The sequence below is a fragment of the Coptis chinensis genome, chromosome 8 (genome assembly GCF_015680905.1).
Source record: "Coptis chinensis isolate HL-2020 chromosome 8, ASM1568090v1, whole genome shotgun sequence".
Lineage (NCBI taxonomy): Eukaryota > Viridiplantae > Streptophyta > Magnoliopsida > Ranunculales > Ranunculaceae > Coptis > Coptis chinensis.
The window spans coordinates 16,079,926-16,104,183 of record NC_141463.1 but is presented as its reverse complement, the minus strand read 5'-3'; the positions used below and the strand labels follow the sequence as shown (position 1 = coordinate 16,104,183).

At 37.0% G+C, this 24,258-nt stretch overlaps 2 protein-coding genes across 5 annotated transcripts; both read left to right on the top strand.

The window, feature by feature from the left end:
• The first annotated feature begins 205 nt into the window (after positions 1 to 205).
• On the top strand, positions 206 to 7,875 carry LOC147480213 (putative cyclin-A3-1). Of its 4 annotated transcripts, none has more exons than XM_086577478.1 (12): positions 206 to 306; positions 377 to 445; positions 579 to 647; positions 3,186 to 3,418; positions 3,504 to 3,570; positions 3,760 to 3,836; positions 4,649 to 4,682; positions 4,860 to 5,009; positions 5,674 to 5,836; positions 5,907 to 5,988; positions 6,917 to 6,964; positions 7,472 to 7,875. In XM_086577478.1, the coding sequence occupies exons 1-10, from the start codon at positions 280 to 282 to the stop codon at positions 5,909 to 5,911; spliced, it is 894 nt and encodes a 297-aa protein (XP_086433604.1). In that variant the 5' UTR covers positions 206 to 279; the 3' UTR covers positions 5,912 to 5,988; positions 6,917 to 6,964; positions 7,472 to 7,875. The 4 variants fall into 4 exon arrangements, with proteins under 4 accessions (XP_086433604.1, XP_086433605.1, XP_086433606.1 ...); XM_086577479.1 differs by having other exon boundaries at positions 6,917 to 6,978; positions 7,472 to 7,662; XM_086577480.1 differs by lacking the exon at positions 6,917 to 6,964 and having other exon boundaries at positions 7,472 to 7,662.
• A 10,110-nt stretch (positions 7,876 to 17,985) lies between these two features.
• Positions 17,986 to 23,529, top strand: LOC147480212 (F-box protein At5g49610-like). The gene is made up of 3 exons (XM_086578360.1): positions 17,986 to 18,181; positions 19,069 to 20,257; positions 23,315 to 23,529. Exons 2-3 carry the CDS (start codon positions 19,105 to 19,107, stop codon positions 23,350 to 23,352), a joined length of 1,191 nt encoding a protein of 396 aa, XP_086434486.1. The 5' UTR covers positions 17,986 to 18,181; positions 19,069 to 19,104; the 3' UTR covers positions 23,353 to 23,529.
• Positions 23,530 to 24,258: the final 729 nt, after the last annotated feature.

Here is a 24,258-nt window from a genome sequence, read left to right as displayed (position 1 = left end):
TTTTGTCTATGAAATCATTGAGTAGAATGCCGTTGATGAAAGGTTTTCGTTAACCCACCAATAAAACCATTAAAACGTCACTCAACTTTTGATACTTTTGTGGTTGGGCCAACCAACTAGGAACTTAAGGTCTTTTTGGGTCAAAACAGAACCAAATTAAAAATCGGGGCGTTAACCCATGAATGGGTTGGGCAATACAGGCTACCAAACAGGGCCTAAAGGGCGTTTTTGTCATAATCTCGAAAGCTTCCAGTTTGGATCATCTTGTTCATCTCTCCGATGAACACCATGAATAACAAAAGAAATGTGTGCCTATATTTAAATCTTCAATTCCGTGTTTGATTTTTCTTTCTGATGAATTTTTTTCCATTCCCAGATACAAGAGCTCGATTTTCAATTCGAAAGGCATGCCAAACATCGTAAATTGACGTTCTATGATGACAGTGTATGTTAAAATATGATGACGTTCTATGATGACGTTCTATGATATTAATTATTAGTTTCTTTTTTTGGGAAATTTTGCTTGTGTCATAATTTACAAATTTCTATAGGATTTTATTTGAGATAATTTATGACAGGGTTTGGCTGATGCGTTAATGTGTCCTCCCTACACATACGATATTTTAAGTTTCTACCGCAGCGTGGAGGTATTATTCTTCTTTCATTATTAGTCTCATTTATTTTCATACAACTGCATCCATTAATTGATAGTCTTCAGGACATACAGCTGAAGCCTTGAACCTAAGATATGGGGAGGAAACCAAACACTCACCTACTAAACCCTACTAAAGAATTGCACAACCATATCTTAGGCATTATGGAGTCAACTATAACTTCCTAGAAAGCCTATATTAAACAAACAATATAGAATGAGCATTGTGATTTTTTAGGACATCTCCATAGCATCGAGATCACCCTCAAGTAGTAATGTCAGTTATAAGAGCAGAAAGAGGTGGAAAGGAAGAAGTTGAATGAGAAGGGAAGCAGAACGACGTTTAGCTTAAAAGTGAAGAAAAAATAATGGTCTTTAGATTTAGCTGTTGAAGGATCAAATGGAAGAAAATGAATTTGTTTTGAAGTGATTTGTGGGAAAGTTAGAGAAATTGGGAAATGGGGTGTGACTCACAATGCAAAACAGTTGGGTGACTTGTTATGAATGTTAGTTGGTAGTTTTGGTTAAGGGGTGAAGTTGCTAGTCTGAGAGCATCTTTAGGAGAGAAACCAAAAAAACACCAAAATTTTGAACCAAACCAAACACCAAACACCAAACCAAAAAAACAAACTATCTTTAAGAGCAACATCAAATTTTCGACATTAAATGACGCGGTTTTGGATAAACCGCGCCATATAGCCCACGCGGTTTTCCCAAAACCGTGCCACTGAAGCCCATCTGAAAAGCCCAAGCCCATGCGGTTTTGGGAAAACCGCGCAATATGTCGCACATCAACTTTCTTTTTTATTTTCTTTCCCAATCTCTCACGCGGTTTTGGCAAAACGCGCCATAGAAGCCCACTTAGAAGCCCAAGCCCATGCGGTGTTAGAAAAGCCGCGCGGTTCCAAAACCGCGTGAGAGATTTGATACAGCACCAAAGCTGGAACCAAATTTTGGCTGATTTGGTATTTAGTTTGGTGTTTTTTTGTTGGAGATTTGATACAGCACCAAAGCTGGAACCAAAAAACACCAAATTGTTGGAAATTTGGTGTTTGATGCTAGGAAAGTATCAATCCTAAAGATGCTCTTAGGAGCGATACCAAAAACACACCAAATTTTTGAACCAAACCAAATACCAAACCAAACTTACACCAACCAACTTCAGGAGTGATATCAAAAAGTTGACATTAAATGCCGCGGTTTTGGATAAACCGCGCCATAGACGCCCACTACAGAAGCCCAAGCCCACGCGGTTTTCCAGAAACTGCACGGTATGTCGCACACCGTGTGCTATCATCTTTTAACCCCGTGCTATCATCTTTTAACCGTGCGGTTTTCGCAAAACCGCGCCATTGAAGCCCACACTTTAGCCCAAGCCCATGCAATGTTCGAAACCCCGTGCGGTTGCGAGAGAGATTTGATACAGCACCAAAGCAAACACTAAATTTTGGCCGATTTGGTGTTTGTTTTGGTGTTTTTTTGATGTTTTTATCAAAAGGTCTCTCCTGAAGATGAAAAAACACCAAATTATTGAAAATTTGGTGTTTGATGCTAGGGTAGTGTCTCTCTTAAAGATGCTCTGATAATTGGTGTTAAATGACCCATGTCTGAACTTGGGAGAAGTGCTATTTGTGGTGATTGGGTTTTGCTGGAATTTGACATTTTTGAGATGGCGGTGAGGTAGTTTTGGATTTTATGATGTGTAGAGGAATGGGTAGGTAGGAGCAGTGGTTTGCTGTTAACTTTTCATTCATAATTATGTGAATTTTGTTATAAAATGGTAAATCGACTATTTACTTATGTTACATGAACACGCCATAGTTTGAAAACTGTGTCAAATACCTATCCACGTGTCCGTGTGGGGCTAGGGTTGTTAACGGGCTGGACTTGAACAAGACTCACTTATGTCCAAGTCTCATCCAAATTATATTTACATTTAGAAGGTCCAAGTCCCGGTCTAGGTCCCGTTGGACATGATCGGATTCGGACCTGGCCTAGGTCTAATAAGGTTACATGGAAATAGTGTATTTTTTTATTATTTCTCTTAAAAAAAACTGAAATAGAGTGTAGCAATACTCGAACCCAAGCCTTATATGTGGCACTACAACACTAATCCATTAAGCCTCTTAACATTTTATGTATACTAGTAGTTACAAATTTAATAGTACTTATTTGAAAAACTAAAAAAATAACCTTAGTTTCCGGGCCGGGCCGTTATCGGGTCGGACGGGAGTATGTCCATAACTGGCCTAATAGTCTTATCAGACAACATTTAAGTTCTAAGTTCCTATCTTATCGGTTCGGATTCAATCGGGCTTCGGGCCTGGCCCAGCCCATTGACAGCCCTATGTCAAATAGGACAATAATTGTATTTGATACGCCTCAATTTTTGATATTTTGCCGTGTCAGGCACTTCGGATACGGACACACCTTTTCGAGTCAATGTAACTAAGCAATTTAGTACTCTGTCTACATTTGAATGTATGATTGCTTGGTGAAGAATAATTTTCTAAATTTTTTGGTGTTAATTTAGAGTAAACGGGAATTTCTTCCATTGCATGATTATGTTGCTAGAGTTCAAAAACATATTACTGCTGAAAAAAGGGCACTTGTTGTCAACAAAGTCGCAAGACTTACGGAGAACTTGGGATACAATACACTTTGTTTGTACCTAAGTGTTGGATATCTAGATATATACTTATCGTCAAAGGAAGTGCATGATGGCGACCTTCAGATAGTAGCTGTGGCATCCTTGCTGATCGCCTCGTAAGGTTACTTAACTCATTCATTCCATAGTTAATTAGTGAATACATTTTTTGTTGACATCCTTGTTTTGGTCTGGTGAATGTAGGAAGTACGTGGGGTTAAAAGCTCCAAATGCCAAACAATTTTGCTTCGATTTTTGTACCACCCAACAGGTATAGGTTTAAAAACTCTTGTGACTTTCTTAAAATGTTGTGGAACACTTGTGACTTTCTGAAAGCTTGTGTGATTTCTAAATTCTAACCTTAAATTAACCATTGTGAATCTGTAAATTGCGATGAACAAAATAACTTATGACAATTATGTTCAGTTGTAATAGTATATGGTGTGTATTTCATTTGCAGATTCTGGAGTTGGAGACGAAGCTGCTTCAGCTTCTGCAATATGATATTTGGACACCCACAGTTATGACTTTTCTTGGGTGAGTAAAACTAACATACCTTTGGTTGTGTAAATAAGTTTGAGGTACAATTTGTTATTATTACTATTAAGTAGTTGTTTATGTGCTTTAAACCCATATATATATCAATTGTTGTTTTTCATTGTTTCCTTGAATGTTTGAATGAAAATGGTTTTTAGAGTTTAGAACAGTGGATGGAGGATGTAATTAAATCCAGTTAACAATCCGCTAGATCTAAATGGTTGTAAATTGTCAGAGAATAAAAGGAGGCCCAATGACACATTATTTCAGAGCTGATCAGGCTATCTGAGTAGCTGATGAGCTACTATTAATAAATAGCATTAGGCTTCCCTCAAGTCTCTAGCTATAATCTTCATTGAGCCATAGTTGTGAAGTTTAGTTTGTAACTCATTTTGACGCTGTTGCCTTTTCTTGTGACTTGGCTACTGTTCTGGGATTTATATGAATTTAGTGTCTTGTGACCGTTATTAAGGTGGCTTGTGATCCTTGTTGTAGTTCTGTGAAGTAGAAATCCTTAAGGTCTGCCTCTCTGTCTTCTCTTCACTTCGATGTCTTCTACAGGGAAAACTTTAAAAGATTTAGAATATTTCTCTATAAAAATGTGGTAAAACTAACTGCATAACGATCATTCTGCCTAGTCACAAACTTTAAAAAATTGCAGTTAAGCCACCTATATATCATTAGAGCACTTGAAATAACTATGTAACTACATAAAACGGTAGTTCTTGTCCTTTTGATGGTTCTTGCCTGGTCAAAATTTTCTCTATTAAGCTTCTGTAATCTATTTTTGATGTCATTTTGTTTTCTTTCAGGAGTTTTAGCAGAGCTGCCCAAGTGCAATGCAAGGTAATAAGCAACTCTTCTCCTTTCCCTTGCCACATTGATGCAAAATAACAATTGACAAAATTGTTCTTCTATATTTTGAAGATTGAAACCTAGTTGTTGTTTTACATAATTCTCATTAGTATTCATTATTGTTGTACATACATGTTAATGTTGTGATGATCTTCTTCTTTTCTGCAGGCACTCAGTTCAAGCTTTATCTTCTGCTGCTATTACTTTGCTGAGCTATCATTGTTGGAGTATGAAATGTTGAGATTCGTGCCGTCGAAGGTAGCTGCAGCTATTGTATTTCTTGCGAGTGTCACATTTCAGCCTGAAAAGCATCCATGGGTAAGAAACAACATTTGCATTTGCTTATTTAGAGTTTTTTACACTAAAAATCCTGAAGTTAAAGGCACTTGCAAAATTATCCCTTAAAGAAAAGAAAACTCTTTTCCTCCCCCACTGCCAAGTTCATTACAAAATACCCATTTTGGCTTTTTATTTGTAAGAAAGACAACAGCTTATTATGCTTATTACTCTACCCAACCATTTTTCTTTCCTCATCTTTTCATCAAGTTCTGACATTTTTGGCACTATGATTTTCCTTTAGGCACTTTTCGTCATGCAGAATTTTAAGTGTTACAAAATGCTAGAGATTCCTGTCCTTAACCTGAAATTTTCAAATTGTTAGAGAACCCATTGATCAATCCTGGATGGTAATCATAAGCATCTCTCCAGGTCCTATGAACTATGTCGTGTTTCATGATAAGCAGCTCTCCTTATTCTTGGTTTTTCAGAGTCCTATATAGCACAGCAGTTTCTAGGAAAATCATTTAACATCCAATTAGAGATTTTATTGACATACATTCTTCAATATGATATTTTGGGTAGAAAAGGACTCTAGTGGATCTTTTGTAAATCATTTCAGCTTTGGGATATGTTGGGTATAAAACTCAATGGTTTTCGTGCATATCCAGAAGTAAACCCTTTTTTTATGTTACAAACTCTACAGAATCAGGATTTGGAGGCTGTTTCAAACTACAAATCCTCTCAACTGGAGGAGGTTGTGCTTTTGTTGAATAAGTTGGTTCTAAAGAGAAAGACATGCTCTCTGGGCCTAAGACAAGGAGGAAATACTTGGCAGCGCCATCAGGGCGAACTTCAGCCAGGAAAAGGTGTGTTTTTTCTCGTTGTCGTATCAAATTTGAACGTAGACTAATTTCTAATCAACTCTTGTTGAAACAGTTTGAAGCAGTTTCAGAAGTGGTCCCTTTGGTAGATATCCCCGTGCAGTACTTTCAGATTGGAAATATTCCTAGAGAAGAGGGTGAGTTGTTCATTTTCGCTGAGCAGTTCTTTGGACAAAGACTGATTTTAGAATACAGTTTTTTTGACATATTCATGAATGTTTAGCATGTCGGTTGGAAAAGCCATATACCCATTTGTGAATTTTCTTCATTCTAGATAAATCTTTCCTGGAAGGTACCTGTTTGCCAAAAGTCATTGTTCCATGATTTTTTATGTTTTTGGAAAACACAGGCCTTTATACTAAGTGGCTGTATGGTGCTATTTGGTTCCTCTTGCTTCCTCCAATAATTTATTTTTTTGACCTATCCATTTTCATTGGATTTTTTTGTACATACCTTGAAATTAGCACCAAGTTTCATGAATATAGAATGGTGTTTTTGCTTATTAATAGGTTGATTGAATTTTATTTTAGTTTGCCTCTTTCACTTTCTTACTTTTTAATTTTGGTTGTCGTACTCTATTATAGTCTTTGCATGTCGTTAAATATCATCAAGTCAGTCATTACTCTTCACATTAACACCAAAAGAGAATGATCTTCGTGACTCTGTTTTCGCGCCTTACAGAAACTTAGCATTTCAGTGTTATTAACTTATTATGACTTTTCCTATGACAATGGTTGATTTATTTTACTTTAGCTGTTTGGTTACTTGATGTCGCATTCAAGTTTAATTTCTACCTCATATGCTCTGTTCCACTGAAATCTTTGATTTTTTCCATGGAGGAGAAGAATGTGCCATCTTCATCGCCTGTTCAACAAGAAAAACTAGGGTTAATGCAAGTCGATTAAGTAGTACAAGTAGCTCTAGCAGTGACTCTGGATCCTCTTGAAGTGGTGTTTTGTTTTTCTAACGAAATTGCTTCTAATTTTCTATCGCAAGCTATTTCCAACTTATTGAAAGTCAGATTCTCTTATTGTGCTCTTAGTTCTTTCTGCTTTCATTTGACAGACTCTGATAACAATAGCTCTTCTGCATCCCATGGTGGACACTGACTCCGTGAGTTGAATTAGGTGTACTCCTTTTTTTTTCATTCACTCATTTACCTACCTCGCATTTGATCTAATAGTATAGAAAATTTAAAGACTTCAAACCATATCAATTATGCATAATACATTTGGTGTCATTGAATAACAAATCCCCATCCACCCCCTCCGTCCTCCTCCTTACTGCAAGTCTGTGTATGTTGTTTTTTCAGTAATTAGTATGTCTTTGTTGGGAATATCCAAGTACTCTTGTGTGGATACAAGGCTGACTTTAGAGGGGCTAATTTATTGTTTCAAAACTGGGTATCATTAAAAGTGCTTTTGTACTAGTCTACTGATAGTTGCCGCTTTTATCTATATTGATGCCTTTTGCTGCCTAATTGTGCCCAACCAGATTAGCAAAACTATTACCCTATTCTTACCAAAAGAATCTGATTTTACGGGTTGTGTGTGTATTTTGAGTTTAATTAAGAATCTCTGTCTGGTAACTCTTACTCTTTAATGGATTATGCTTTTGCAGGAATTCCGTGCTGCTGCACATATCACTTTTAAGGACTCGCCCTCCTGCTGCAAATAACAAAAAGTATATTGCTTTGAAGTCAGGAAAGGGTCATATTGCTTCTAGTTTTTGTTTCTGGTTTCCTCTCACCATACACAATCTTGTATATAAAGTTTTACTACATGGTTATGTGATTAGACGCAGTTTTATTATATGTATCGGTATTCAAATTTTGACCGTTAATGAGCAAGCATATGGAAGATGGCTCACCGGCATAATGCCAGTAGGTAACGAGATGGACTAGCGCTTCGGTATCATCAACTGGAGTATATGTTTTTCTTAAGATGTTGTCAAGTACTTGTACGTTAATGTTACGTATACTGGCTGAACTTTATATTAGTGTTATGTTTGCTGCTTTCTTCCAAGGGATGCGTTCTAGGGACTTCCAGATTTTACACATACATATATATGATATAATGTCTTTCTATAGATCATTTCGACAAAATAAAATCCCTCTAGAATGCTAATCGTAACAGAAGTTGTGTACAATTAACTCTGAGAAGAAGTTGTCTATAGTTCTTTTAAGTTTTAAACAACCTTTTGGTGGACTGGAAATATAGTGCAATATAGTGCATAAGTGTGCGGCTCCACGAGTCTCTGTAAATTCTTTAGATTAATTATTGATTAGTGCAGCTGTGCAGGTATGACAATTTTTTTGGATGCGTTGACCAGAATACCAGATACATCATAAGATATTTTAGATTCTATCTCTATTAGTAAAATACACCATAATTAACCTGGCCTTTTAAATTAGACCAGCCTTTTTTCTACCACCTAATACCCCTAATTAAATACAAAAAAATATTATTCAATGTCTTTAAAAAGGACTATTTCGTCATTTAATTTTTTATTTCTATTTATACTCTTCATTTACAACACACAGACAAAAGAGTTTTATATAAATTCAAGGCAAAAACCAAATCCACGCTTATATTGACATGTACGCAGTGTTGCCTTGCCATTAATATCCACTTAAATACCATTAATACCCACTTAACTACCATTAATACTGAGTCTTTTCAACTTCCCCTCATTTCTTCATAAACTCTTTCCAGTACTGGTTTTTGCTTTATGCTTCCAATTCCGGTTAGATCGAACAGAACTAAAGAAGGACTTCAGAGTTTTGGGATTTAGGTGGCCAGGTAAGCGACATAAGCTCCTCCTGCAAGTTTGTAGGTCACGAACTTCTGTCATTGTGATGCATAAATTTGCATTGAAAGGTTGGTCTCATGCATAATTTGGGAAAAATATTATGATGAGGCACATCTTTGTAATTTATGTGATCGATCTTTGCTTGTCCGTCTCGCTTGAAGATTCGAAATCTGCATTGGGTTAGTGATGTTCTCTCGCCCCGATTTTTCTTGCCTGTTTAGCCTTGTGGTGCATTATATTGTCATTCGAAAGTTAAGTTTGGATGAATATTGTGTTTCATATATGAATGGTTTGTGCAGAAAAAATACTTCGGCAGCAGGATCTATTAAGGGGGCACCTCTGTTGATACTAGCTAACAAGCATGTGAGATAGCTGCAAGATTTCTCTCTCAGGCCTATGTATTGAACTCCCATCCGCAGCTTATAAAACTCAATGCTTTGGAGACATGGTGTACTTTCTTAATTCAACTTTTTTGCTTCCTGTTATTAAAGTACAATCATGTTGCATAACTGAATGCTGTCCATTGTTTCCATCTCAAGTCACATAAAAAAATCACTAATAAAGATGAGATTGAAACACTACTATTGCATCCGCATTTTTTGTCAGTAGTTTGTTGGCTTGAAGTCTTTCACCACTCGAGGAATCTCTCAAGTGCGGTGTATAACACCAAAGTCGTGAAAAAAAATATGTAACAATGCATAATTGTTGAGTTATGAAGTTTTTTTTCTCTAGGTTTGTTGGTAAAAGTTTCTTTGCTCATAATTTATTTTTGTAAAGTTGCTTTTGGTTTTTTACGAAATAGAGAAATATGAGTCCTCGCCTACACATATCGTTACAATACCCCACCCACTGTGAGTGTGTTTCTAGAGATATGTAGATCCTTCTTACTGTTACAATAGGTTTGTGTATTTATGTTGGTTTTTAGTTTTTTTTTGTTTTTGTTGTTTAAATTATTGGGGGTGCTCTAAATTGGTTTCTCAGATCAGTTTCTGTAATCGGTTTAGTTTTGTTTGTCTCAGAAAATGACTTCTTCTTAGGACACATTGGTAGAGAAAGCAGTATCTAAACTAGATACACTCAATCTACTTCGTTCACTCTGACCCATTTCAGTCTCAACAACAACTACACATGAAAAAGATTTCAAGACTTTCGATGAAGCTTTTGGTTTGCCGCGGGAAGTTCTGAATGAGGATTCTTGCCCCTTTGATGATCAGTCCGCGAATTATAGTGTGCTTACATGTATTTCAAACTAAGACTTAATCAATTGTGTTGTCGTCATGCTCTGAGCAGAGCAGTTTTTTTTTTCATAATGGAACTGGCTAGAGTCGCATGGCATACATTTTCTAAACTGAGATCAACCTATGCCCTCATGATAATGTCTTCGCATGTCGGTTGAGGGAGTCATTATGATCTACTCAAAGAGATTTTTTTTTTTCGTTTTTCCTTTTTCTCTAGAATGGCACATAGGTAAAATGGTCTTTAGATTCTCCCTTCTTTCCTTATAGTAAAAAGCTGTGTTTTATGTGGTGTTGTATGTGCCCTCAAGTGTCTTCTTAATTTTTAGAGTTGTAAGAATATTCTGTTTTTCACTTTTTTTTTTTTTCTTTAATACCCCAACAAATATTGATAGTTCAAACTATTATGACCCTCCCAAGTAAGTTAGCATGACTTTAGAACTGCTTTGCTCATATTTTGTCCATAAGGCTTTAGCCTACTTTGCTCATACTTTGGCCATAAACAAGAACTCATTAAAATGACCAACTGTATAACATAATCAGTAGTTAAATTTTCAGAACTCCAATTGTAAATTATCAAGGTGTTTATTATTTACCAAAGTTGAATTTCCTTTATCTGAAGAAACAAGATGGATTCGACGATCGGTATGTGATGAAGCTTATTCCTCTCTTCTCCTGCTCAAGAACCAAAAAGAACACCCACCCCCAATTTAAGTCCACAAAATTCAAGTTACAATGGTCATCATATCTCGCGGGGGCTTTCCTCGATCAATTGTGTAAAAAATTGTAGAGACATATATGGGCTATCCGAACATATCTTTGGTAATTGTTCTCGATTATATTGCTTTGACTTCCCGGACCTTTTTTTTTATTATGTTTTTCTTTGATTTTATTTGATTAACATTCGTTGAGTTTATTTGTCGCTAAATTTGATCATAGAAATTGTATGGTTTGGTACTACTTTGGTGTAAATAACTTAAATGGTCGTCTCGTGGTTTAAAGAAGAATAGGGGTGTGATTTGTGAACATAATGGTGGGAGGCATACATACCGTGTTGTGGGATGCAGTTATGGATTTATCTAATAACAATTGTTGGGTTAGTCTGTGTGTTTTTGTACTTAACTTAGAAAATACATAATGGATCTTTAGCTCAAATGGGAGAGCTCTTGGGAGTTGGAGTGCCATCTTCATGCATCCCAGGTGATGGTGGTTCAAATCGACCGGGATCCTTTTTCTTTCTTATCATAGGTTTGTTTATGGTAGTGTGATTGTGTATGGTTGTATGCGTGCATGTGGTTCTACATTTTGCATGATTATGGGAGTGTGGACTGTGGACTCTTGTGGGTGTTGTGTGGTGGTGGTGTGTGTATGTGGTGAATGGTGTGCGTGTGTGTAGGCGTGTAGTGGTGGGGTGTGTGTGTGTGTGTGTGTGTGTGGATGTGGTGGTGGTGGTATTGTGTGTGTGTGGTGGTCTTTGGTGGATTTGTGTGTGGTGGTGGTGGTGTGTGTGTGTGTGTGTGGTGGGTGGTGTGTGTGGTGTGGTGGTGACTGTGGTGTGTGTGGTGGTGTGTGTGTCAACCGGTGGTGACCTGGCTGTGTGTGTGGTGGTGGTGTGTGTGTGGACCGGTAGTGGTGGTGGTGGTGTGTGTGTCAAGTGGTGGTGGTGAGCTTGTGTGTGGTGGTGGTGTGTGTAGTGAGTGGTGGTGGTGTGTGTGGTGGTGGTAGTGGTGGTGGTGTGTAATGATCTTTCTTTGTTGGGTGTTATTTTGCTCGATGATATTCTTCTTTGGAAGCCGCGCTTTGCTCGACTTGGGTGTTAATTTAAATGTGTACAATACAACAACAACAGCAGACCCAATGTGTGGTAGCAAAGCATCAACAATTCAATCTGCGCTGCCCCGTCAAGTAAATATGTACCGACCAACGCAAAGGTAATGACAATGGGGAGAGGCCGAGGGTAGGGGAGCAAGAGGAAGAAGGGGTGGATAGGGGTGGGCAAAATAGTTTAGTGAAGAAGGACCATAACACCCGGTGCAATCAAGCCATGCCCCATCTAAAACCATTCTACTTACAAGCATACAAGACTCGGCTAAGGGTGGTGGATCAATCACCTGCGTGTCGGTGTTATTTCCACATCATGGTGACTCCATCGAACGAAGGTGATTTCCTTTTTACTTTGCATTTACGTCGACACTATAACAGCTCAACTATATGCCCCTGCTCTTATTGTTTTTCATGAACTTCCTCTTAAAAACATTGTCGGTTATACATGTCGTCTTGGGTTTGGATTCAACTGATATCGTAATTTAGTTTCCAATAGGAATATCATTAGATATCAAGCCATTCATAAAGCCAAGGCTCCATGGACACGCATAACTTGAATTTTGGACCGAGATACTAGCAAGGGGATCACCTCTGAGAATGCACAAAGGGGGAAGCCATGTACCGAGATGCACTTGGGACATCGAAGCACCACGAATCTGATGTCAAAGACAGAGAAAGTAATTATGAGAGTTTGTTTGGGTAGGAATATTTTCGTCTCGGTATTACTGAATACCGTACAGAGAATTCTCATAGGAATGTCTATCAAAGGTGTGCCTGTTCTCAAAGGAAGCAAGCCAAGTGTTTGCCAAAGTTTGTCTGTAAACACAATCTTGAGTACTATCCATAAAATGCCCATATGACCAATATTTCACAAAAGTCAAAATAATCAATGTATGAATCTTTGCTCTTATCTTTCTTTTGCCTAAGTTTGTCTTATAATATTTTTTCTTTCAGATTTATGCCTAAGTGTATGTAAAGATGTTTTCTTGGTTTTAATGATTATATTACAATTTATCCATAGAGTGTCATAAAAAAGAAGTATGGTCAGGATGCAACCAATGTTGGTGATGAAGGTGGATTTGCTCCCAATATCCAGTTTAAATGCAGCTATACTTGACGTTGTCGTCTTCATTTTTCTGGAAATGCAACAATCTTTTCTTTTATTTGTGTTGTTAACTCTTCTTTCTTTCATGCTTTATATTCGGAGATCACATAGCGAGCGTAATCTGGGACCGCAAATTGGCGAGATCTTACAGAGAATGGGACTAAATAGTAGTTGTTAACAAAGTCATTTCCACCACAATTGAAGAGAACAAGTGCTTCGTTCACCAGTCTTTTGGCCTGAACGGTGCCAATGAGTGCACCCACTCTTTTCGATCTGCTGGAAATACTTAATTTGCTGGCCAATCGATTATGTTTACCCGCATAATAGTGTGTCATCCATTAAGGCGTATTTATTAGATAGGTTTTTTGGCTAAGTGAGCAAGTTTAATTTATAATGTAAATACACTAAAGTACAGTTCCATTTCGGATTAGTATTATTAAATAAGGTTGGTGGTGTGGGTATTAGAATTTGAAATGTGAGGCTTCTTACAAATTGGATTCGATTGTCGTTGAGGACTCAATCCCAGCAGAGGCAAAGTTAGCACCAACCGGTAGTCTCCGATCCGGTTAGCTATGGGCTTAAGTATGACATAGTAGGTTCTTCACCAATTGACTGCCCTGATTTACATATATAATTATGGCATGTGTTAGTATATATAACATAGTTCTAAATTTAAGTAATAAAGCACTTTCAAATAAATTCTACTAAAAAGGGAATTGGAAAACAAAAATTACTAAAGTACTTGGCCTTTGCTCAAATATGGAGCAATACTTCCATTAACTTTGATCTGCGTACTATAGAGTATAGACACAAACTATAAATGTACTCCAATCAAAAGAATCTCAAAATATAAAATGCAGCACATGAAAAATGAGATATTTTTCGATAATATCGGGGATGTTGAGTCCATTGGAGAAAGCGGCCGGTTACTTGCGATGAGTGGGATAGTCGATTCCATATGGATAAAAAGCGTCGGCGGCGATTGTTAACAGATAGTTGTTGTTGCCACTATCCACAAGTGAATCGCCAAATACAAAAAATGCATGCGCCTCTGCTTGAGGATAAAAAATGCCCAACACTATAACTACACTAATTACCATGGAAGCAACAAAAGCCGAAGAGTTCTCCATGGTGTGTTCAAATGTCCAGAATAAACAATGTTGAACACATAAATCTCTTGAACTATCTGTGTTTCAACACACTCAACTCTGACACGTACAGAATGGTGGTTTGATATCGTCTTTTGGTTGTAAACAAACACAGTTGCAAGTTAATATTTATTGGGGCGGAGGTTAAGCAGTCCGTATGAAGGCAAGTTGAGTCTGGTCCGCTATCCGCCATCCCAAAAACTTTTCCTTTTAAAGTGCAATTCTGCATTGATTTCCATATGGTTTGGGGTGACAAGCTGTAAGAGCTATCCACTTATTTATAGGCAGGCCAAAAGAGGTACTAACATCTGCGACATCTATCAATAAAGATAAAAAGAGGATAAAGGGATTCTTACTAATCACTCAAACCCTCGGTATCTGTTGTAGTTTTGAATATTTTCATGGTGGCTACACTAAAACTTTTGGAAGCAAATTCCAAATCTTAGGTTCTTCCATGTTAGTTTTGAAGCAAGATTAAAAAAATGAAATTCTCTTGGTTGTTTTAACCCATGCATCTTCTACTGCACTTTTGCAAACTTTTTCGGTTCAGGACATGACTTCGTCAGGGGGTGGTAGTGGAATTGGAGGTGACGGAGAAAGTAGCAGTGGGGTTTCATTAGCATTGGTTAAGGACAGGTCAAAAATATGATTAATGGGTTCAGTTCGATTATCTTTGGACCTCAACTGGTTTCTCTAGCACCAACAAAAGATGCATCATTTGTAAAAGGTTTCCCTCCTGGTATTAAAAATCACATGGAGAGCCAACATAACGGGTAATTACTTATGGAAAACAATTACGCATTTGTGAACTCTCAGTCTGAAGTCCCCCATCGGTGGGAAAGAGTTAGCACACCGCAAGGGGTCTCTGCGCTACAAGCCCAACCACAGGTATGCACATTTACTCACCTACTCATCAGTAAATCTCTTCCATACTTGAATCTGTACGTACCTTGCTTTGTGCCTTTCTATAACTGTTTTTTTTTACTATACTTCATCTAAATCAATTAGCCTGCTGTTAATCGAGAGATCCTTAAGTTTCATATATTGTCACAACATGTTAGTAGAATCAGGTTTCCCGTATAATTAGGTGGCCTAATTATTAAGAGTTCAAGACACAACACACGTACATACACACTCTCCTACAAAAAAAAAATTGTGTGCTTTCTCCTAAAATTTGCTAGCTTCCAAAAAACCCAAATTGAAAATTAATAAAAAATGGCGAAGTAAAATTATGTTTACACTTTTCGCCAATTTCTTTTTAACATCGCGTGCATTGTGTTGGAATCTCTTGTGTATTTCTAAATACTAGTGTGTGTGTGCAAAGTGGAGGAGATGAACAAATGGTGTTCTCTCTACTTTAGTGCATAGTAGATAGTCCCACATTGGTTATCCACCACATCGGGTAGGGTTCAGGCCTGGGCTTGGGCTTACTGTTGTGGGTAGTGGTTTGACCAATAGCCTAAACTTGTTTTTCCTTTTTCTTGAGCAGCAAGTTTCAGTGTTCTATTAGGAGTTGGTCTCTCTTTCTCCTAACCTCTATAAATAGGACTGTGAGTCCAATGAGAAAAGGATGAGTTATTTTACTCTTAATGGAATCCATAGTCCATTATTTTTATGAGATAGTGTATTTTAACTGCTATGTACACTTGATGGATATCCACCTACGTGAATGTAGAACTGGGTCGGTTCTTATGAGTATTCAGGCAAGTACTCTAGAGCATTCACATAACACAGGCAGCGCAAGGGCCAAAAAGCGCAACACCGCAGAACAGGCATATAATGAAAGAGCAATGTGGGTGCATGTCCTCTATTTTACTACAAGGGAATGTTGGTTCAAAGATTTTTTAATTCACCACTTTCACGTATTATAAGATATGTTACCCTATGACTGGTTCAAGCCCGTAAAGCACCGATTATCTTATGCATTGTTTTTCGATTCTCTCGGCATTTCGTTAACCCATTTCTTTTGTAATATCCTATTCCAAAATAGTGGGGATTTGTTAGTATTTTGAAATAGTGGGGATTGTTAGAATCTCTTGTGTATTTCTAAATACTAGTGTGTGTGTGCAAAGTGGAGAGATGAACAAATGGTGTTCTCTCTACTTTAGTGCATAGTAGATAGTCCCACATTGGTTATCCACCACATCGGGTAAGGGTTCAGGCCTAGGCTTGGGCTTACTGTTGTGGGTAGTGGTTTGACCAATAGCCTAAACTTGTTTTGCCTTTTTCTTGGAAAGACAAGTTTAGGTGTTCTATTAGGAGTTGGTCTCTCTTTCTCCTAACCTCTATAAATAGGACTGTGAGTCCATTGAGAAAAGAGACTTGATTAGAAACTCAACTCAGAGAAACAGAAAACTCAAACCAGTCCTTTTCTTCTTCTCTTCTTCCTGTCAGCCGCCGGAGAGAGTTATATTTCGTTACAGAGGATAGTCCGTTTTCTAGTGCAAAGTCGTCATTGTTAACCATTGAATCTGTGAGGAAGAAGGCGCCATTGTTGCCTTTTCGCACCATTGGAAGGGGCGAAATCTTTCCTTAAGTCTGACCTAATCCCGCCTTGGTTATTCCGATTCTTGTTGTTGTCCTTGTTTCTTCATTGCTCTTGTTTCTTACGTTTCTACTTTAGTTCCGTGTTCATACAACTATTCTAACACATTGCGCGTGCATCTTGCTAGTTTTATTAATTTTACTTAATTTCAAGGAACTGATTACAGATTAAATGTCATTCCTGATGACCAGAAGCTCTCAGAAGAGTCACAGCCTACAGGTTTTGTTTTTTTTTTTTTGTTTGTTTGTTTTTTTTTTTTTTGCTATTTAACGAATTTTTTTAGCAAAGAGCATAAAAATCATAAAAAGAAGAAAATGACTACCTTCGTACGCTCTTTTTTATAGCCAGCCATCCATTCCTGTTTGAACCTTTGATATGCTAGGATGCTCCACCTCCACCTCCACCTCCACCTCCACCTCCATAACCATGACTGACACCACCACCACAAGCTGCCACCTCCAACTGCTGTGGAGCGTTTATTGTCATGGCATCTGCAATGTTTATCTGGATCTTTGCCACATGAGAAGGTAACAGTTAAATTGCTGAGATAGATGTTGCAGCCACGCAAAGCAGAAGCAAGGCCCCTGGAAATTGAAACAAAGAATTGTTCCTGATACCTCCAGAACTAACGTGAAGAATCCTAGCCATCTTTACTAAGATTAGCATATTAGGACTGCATAGCCAATCAGTTATATAAGAAAGCCATATTTTCTTGTTCAAACTATGGATGGTGGATTGTTTACCTTCAATATTAGATATTACAAGTTGTATTGTTAGATATTTTTTCATTGACACTAATCCTAAATGTTTACTAGTCCCAAACTTTTAATGACTAAAAACATTTTTGTAAATATCCATGACAATGCTACATTCCTTTCGGAGCAACAAAACCTATCATTGTTCTAGTTTCATATTCACGGGATAGTTGTGAGAAAGCATGCCATTCATTCAGTCAATTCTTTGTCCCAACCCCAATAAATTGTGTTTCAAAAGGAACACAGTTTTCTTACTTTTGGTTGGCCAATTAATCGATGGAAAATTAATAATGCATGGGTTTTGTAAATGTCTATTTTTATCCTAGTTGAAATTTTTGCAACATAGTATTAGACGGTTGGTTCTTTTTATAAATCGTCGCAGTTGTTCATAGCCCCCAGTCTAAACGAACTCTATAAAGCTTTGAGGCATTATTGCGAGTATATTCTCCAAAATTTCGGTAATTGCTCATTGTCGTTGTATCATAAACAGGTTAGCCATTGGTTTTCAACTCCATAAAGCTTTAGGCCTTTAGCATGTTTAGGAGCTCATCATCCCAGAGCATTAATAATTTAATAGAAAAAAAAAAAAAAACATGTTGGTACTATGTAGTGTTTTTGTCTTGAACGGGCATCAAAAAATCGAGTTGTTTCACACATCTGCGATATATGTCGTTCCATTAGCCAGTAGTCCAGTACTGCTGCTTGTATTGTAGCATTACTACCGACACCTATTTTAGCAGGACATGTGTTGGTTATAAAAAAGAAAGAGGAAACCGAGATCAAATTTCACACCAAAATGTAAACCCGTTTTCCATTTAGAAACCCAAACAAAATTACTTTCCTTTTATTTATTTATTTTGTATGTATGATGATTCCGGAGTGCTGATATTCGGTTTCTTTCAATAAGGTTAGAATTACTTCCTCTGTTTATTTATTATTGGGTTTTCTTAGAATTAAACTTTAATTGAAAAAGATTAACTCTTTCGTGTTTTTTTTTTTTAATTGGGAAAGTAAAAAAAATTATAGTTTCATTAGCTGAATTTTTCGATTTTTATTGGTTTGGATTAATCTGATAGGAGAAACAAGTAGTGGGGAAGTGTCTCTTAGTTCAAATTTGAGTGTAGAGGCTTTGTTTATGTTCGTTTCGTCGCTTTAAAACAGCTGGAACGAGTGCGTTCACGTTTTATTTCTTACAATGCTCCTTTGTATTTCACCTCTATCACCGTGTTAATGTGACAATCTAGTTTGGTGAATACAATTGGCGATCCATTCATTATCCTATAATAATTCGTCAATGCCATCGCCCCAATGGTTTTACAGTTTCATTTTTCAGGAACTTCTTCTTCATTTGGTGCCCACTGTGTTGCGGTCTACTAGTTAGTTAATTATTTATTAGTCTGGCCAAAGGTGTTGCTAAAAAATAATCTCCGTCAATGCTATCGTAATCCTGCTCTAGCTCCCACATACAAATCTCAGCACACTGCAGCTTCTTATGCTGTACGCTCTCTCTCTCAAAAGTTCTAAGTAAGTCGTAAAATGAAATGCAACTTTTGACGAGGCTGGCATATCAAAATGAAGTATTTTTTTCATGGACACGATATGCATGGTAGCGAGATTGTGTCCTCATTATGTAAGCCCACTTTTTGCTAGGGATGTCACTGAGATTTGTCAACGTCACCTTCCACACACACATGCACACACAAATGGTTATAGTTTTGGTCTTGGATACATGTATTTTGGTATTATTGACTCATATTGGCTTTCACTGATTGGACTGTTTGAATGTGTATGCAGGTACAGACTTCGTTCGTCTAAAGAGATCTTTCTTAGATGTTCACATTAAAGAAACATAAACCCACAATTTCTTCTTCATCCATTACTAGGATCACTGACTTAGATGACTATATATTGGCGGAGATCATAACCAAATTGCCTATAAAGCATATGATTGGTTGCCAATCTGTATCTAGGTTATGGTGTAACGTGATTTCTAGTATATGTATTCCAAAGATAACATCATCTCCTGTGTACGGTTTGCTTTTCAACACTCGCAGGATTTTCTCTGACCCTCAAATCGAAAAAGGTCCTTGGAGTTTTGCTTGCATAAATTCTTTAGGTGAAAAGGTAGGATTGCCAAATGCCTCTTTGGTAGAATCTTGTCTTGGTAGAAGGTTACCTTTTGATCATTCTCCAAATAGTTTACTCGATTGTTGCAACGGAATGCTCCTCTTCTTTGATCGATCTTCTATGCAGTTTTATGTCTGTAACCCTTCCACTGAGCAGTATATTGCTATCCCTAATTCACCTCAAAGTCATGTCCCTCAGGATGGTGCTTTGTTCTTTGATCCTCACTTCAAAATTGTACATATATCAGGTTCATATCCAAGATTAAATATTTACTCTCAAGCTACTCACAAGTGGTCGGTATATAATCTAGATTTGGATCCTTGTGTCACCGATTCCTTTTGGTCCCCGCGTTATGTTTTTTTAGATGGATTGCTCTATAACCTATCCATGTCTGGACATTTAGTGATAATTGATTTACAACAGATCGATTCTCGAGCAATCAAACTTCCCGATATCGTGGTAGCAGGTAATCTCATTGGGTGTTTAGGGGTGTCTCAGGGTATTCTCCATTATTCTTGGTCCGATAAACACTCAAATATGAGTGTTTGGATGCTCGTTCAAAGAGGTGACACCAAAGAATGGGTCGTGAAGCACACTATCTCCCTCGACTACTACTACGAACATCCATCATTGGCATTTCATTCGCCGTGGTTTTCAGTCTTTGCATTTCATCCAACTTCAGATATTCTTTTTGCTGGTAGCCTTGGGGAGTTATTTTGTTACGATCCGAGCACGAAGAGATTGGAGATAATTTGTAGAGTAAGGGAAGACATTGTCATATGCAGCGGCCAGTCTTTTGTTTTTCCTTTCTCAGTCAACCTGACTCCTCTATGTGCACCCCTAAAAGAAATAGCTGGTGAGCCAACACATGCTTTAACCTTTTACTTTTCTTTGAACCTAGTCCTTGCTTTCTTACTTAACATGCTTCAGTCGAGCCTTTTTCTACTTCCATGTTGGTTTGTAGTATGTGCAATAGAATATATATATATATATATATATATATATATATATATATATATATATATATATATATATATATACGAGCGTGTTTCATTTTACCATACTTTTTATACTACACCCCTACAAGATGAGCTAAGTGCTAATAGTTTGTGGATATGATCTACTAACCATATATATATCCAACACATGTTTTAACCTTTACTTTTCTTTGAACCTAGTCCTTACTTTCTTACTTAACATGCTTCAGTCGAGTGTTGGTTTGTAGTATGTGCAATCAAATATATATATATGGATAGAGCCACTCCCGAAAGCCACTCCATCGACTTACAAATTGAATTAAGACTCCATTTTTTGTGGATATTGTCTTCTCACAATGGATAGCATGCCCACAAAATTTCATCCTATTTGGATGTCCAATCTTGCGAAAACTAGTGTTCAATTTTGAACATTTATCTAACGGTTCAGAATTTTTCGATCTTATAATAACATTTGATTAGGTTAGACATATTTGAATGAGTCGAAATTTGGTGGGCATGTTATTCATAGTGGGGAGATCATGTCTACAAAATATCAGGCCTTAATTCAACTTGTAGATGAGATATAGTTTTGTATGTTTTAGTAGTGACTCTAATGGGAGTGGCTCTATCTCTCCTCTATATATATATGGTTAGTAGATCATATCCACAAACTATTAGCACTTAGCTCTAATGTGAGTGACTCTATCCCTACAAGATGAGCTAAGTGCTAATAGTTTGTGGATATGATCTACTAACCATATATATATACATTCGAATCTTAAAAGTACATACTTATTTTAAGTAAAATTTTACCTAGAAAATGAATTCAAACCCAATTTTTGTACATATCATCTCCTCACTATAAATACCATCTCCACAAAATTTTAGTTAATTTGGAAACTTCTAACCTAGATAAAAATTGTTGTTATCTTTATAAAGAAATCTAACGGTCTAGAAAATAGTGTTTTTGCAATAATTTTTTTCCTAGGTTAGAGATTTCTAAATGAGTTGAAATTTTATAGAGATGATGTTTATGGTGAGTAGATGATAGCCACAAAAAATTTGGTTTGAATTCATTTTTTATGTGAAGTTTTACTTACGCACTTATTTTAACTTAAAATAAGTATATATTTCTAAGATCCGGACTATATATATATATTATGGACATCTAACTCAAAACCAATTGGTTATGAGTTAACAGGCCTAGGAATTTATATACTTTGATAGCTTTATGGAATGTGGGTCTAAACATCTCAACACCCCCCTCACGTGTGGCGTTACTTGAGCCTCACACGTGAACAAACATACTTGGGTCACGTGTGGAGTAAACAACAAGCCCTTTGGGCCAAACTAAATAGCCCGTTTGACACTATATTAAATCTGGAAGTTTCAATCAAACCCAATTTGTTATGAGTGGAGAGTCCCAGGAACTTATACACTGTTATGCAAGATTTTACATATCCCATGGGAAACTAAACATCTAAACAGTTTTATTATCATGTGTGTTGTGTTGTAAAGTTTCAATTTAATTTGTCTAAACTACGTAGTTGATATATATGGGTAGTGATTTGTTGTCTCACCAAGAGTCCAAGAATACCATCCAGTGGACTGAGTTCATATAATCATATCTGGACCTAACAAATAATTTAGACCCTTGATTCCTTTAAGGCTTTAACTTGTGGATGGTTAAATACTTTTCGCTAATGACATCGTTCCTAAAACCATCTTCATCGCTACCAAATTTCCAAATCCAGTTAGAAACCAAAGACTTGTCACCTCTTTGGTATGTGCTTGAACCTTATGGTCATAGTAAGTAAAATGAGCACCTTCCAGAGACTGACATCCGTAAAACCAAAATTACTAGCAAATTACTTGTAAGAACTCATGTTTCTATTTAGACGGCCACTTCCTCGATTTTCACCAATGTGTCTGGTACTCTGGTGGCGTTAAAATCCCCGCCTATGCATGAGGGATGATTGTAGTAGCCCCAACCATCTTCCAATTCGACCACAGTTGTTCTTTATCATCACCAGCAACATACTGATATACATTTGTAAAACCAACTTATAACCATATCCAGAGGAACACGGGAAACAGAAAATTGAAGGCACCTGTAAGAGATTCTTCAGTTTCCAACCTATCAGTATCCCATACTACAGTCTGCCCAGCTAACCTACACACACCTGACTTCTAACTCGTCTGTAAGTACAATTTTACTGATTTCTGGATCTAAACTAATTTTGCTTCAAATTTTGGAATTCTATCTTCGGGGTCACTGGAGTAATGAATGTCATTCTCCTTTGTAAATATGGTTGAGTTTTGAATATTTTTGGTCCACTTGGAACTCTGGCAAGGTGGCATTAAAGTCAGTATTTCTACATTTTTTTTATTTTTTTATTGGTAAATCTGTTTTAAATGAGATCAGTAACTCTTTGATGCTGGCGGGGTTCGAGCCCCAGGCCTCTGGTATCATCACCCAAAGGTTTTACCGACTTTGCTAGTCGGCACCTGCGGTATTTCTACTTTGAAGTGGTGGGTTCTAATTTTGAGGATCTGACAAACTTTTGCTTTACAAAGTGCATATGTCCAGAGTTGGTATATCTTTCCATGAACTGGGAAGTTGTATATATTTTGGGTACCTTATGTTTTTGATGGACGGATTGGACGTCCAGGTCCTAATAACGGAAAGTGGTCATCTGTATGCAGACTCATCCTGGTTGGATCAATATGGCTAAATTGTTTTCGCTTATATAATAGGCTTATCTATTTGGTCAGTTGGGTAATAATAAGAAAAGGAGAAGACAAACAATGATATGAATTGAATTTTCACCTATGATTGATAGTCAGTTAGCCATTCTTTTTTTCAATTCCTTTTACAATTTGATTAGCTAATTAAACTGTTAATTTACTTATGTTTCTTATAATTCTTCGTGCAGGGAAGGAAGAGATACATAAGAAGTTGCGATTTGATTGACTCAGGAATTTTCAGTGGGCGGCTATATTTGTTCCATTTCAGTATTTTGTTATTGCGCCAGTTGTAATAGCATTGTTGTTTGTTTTGGTTCGTAAAACCCATGGGCTCTGCGAAAATCGCGAAAATCGCTTTTGAACTGTCAGATATTTATATTATCAATATATCTATATCTATATATCACCTTTCTCTATATTAAAGCATACTACATCTGACTTGGACAGTGGTTAGTCTTAGGTGGCACTCTCCTACGAGAAAATGATGACCACGTATTTCTGTTTTCTTAGTGGAAAAACTCAATTATTAAAACCCTCTCAAACCCTTCGCCACTTTACCCAAAAAAAAAACCTTTGCATTTCTTAAAACTTCTCAGACACCGAAAGAATCTCTATGTCACTCTGTTTTTCGTGAATACGATCTCTTATTCGGCGAAGTAAGAAAACTTTAATGTGAACAATACCTCAATGGGGTAGAGTGAGATGCCATTGCTAACCAATAAATAATTTCTACTGTTGCATTTTCTACTGTTGCATTGTTTGTATATTTTAGCGAACTCGAATCAAACACCACTGAGAATTAAGACCTGTTCCATCGAGGAGTTTGGCACAAAGGTAAGATCACCTCTTTATTTTCTTTTTACTACGTTGTTTGTTAATTTTAGTATCTTATCATGCGTTTGTTGTCAAGATTTTGATTCGATTATCAATTACTTAGTTATATTTCCTTCTCCATCCAAGTATCATGACTATATAGTTGGTTAGATCCACTACGTGGAATATGTTCTAACATATATGACCTACATACAGTTGGTAATCTCCATTAACAAATTTCCAATTCCCACCAGTCAGCTCCGTTCCTTTCGAAGTCCAATTTCTAAGGCCAAACAATATTGAACTTCGAAACTTCACT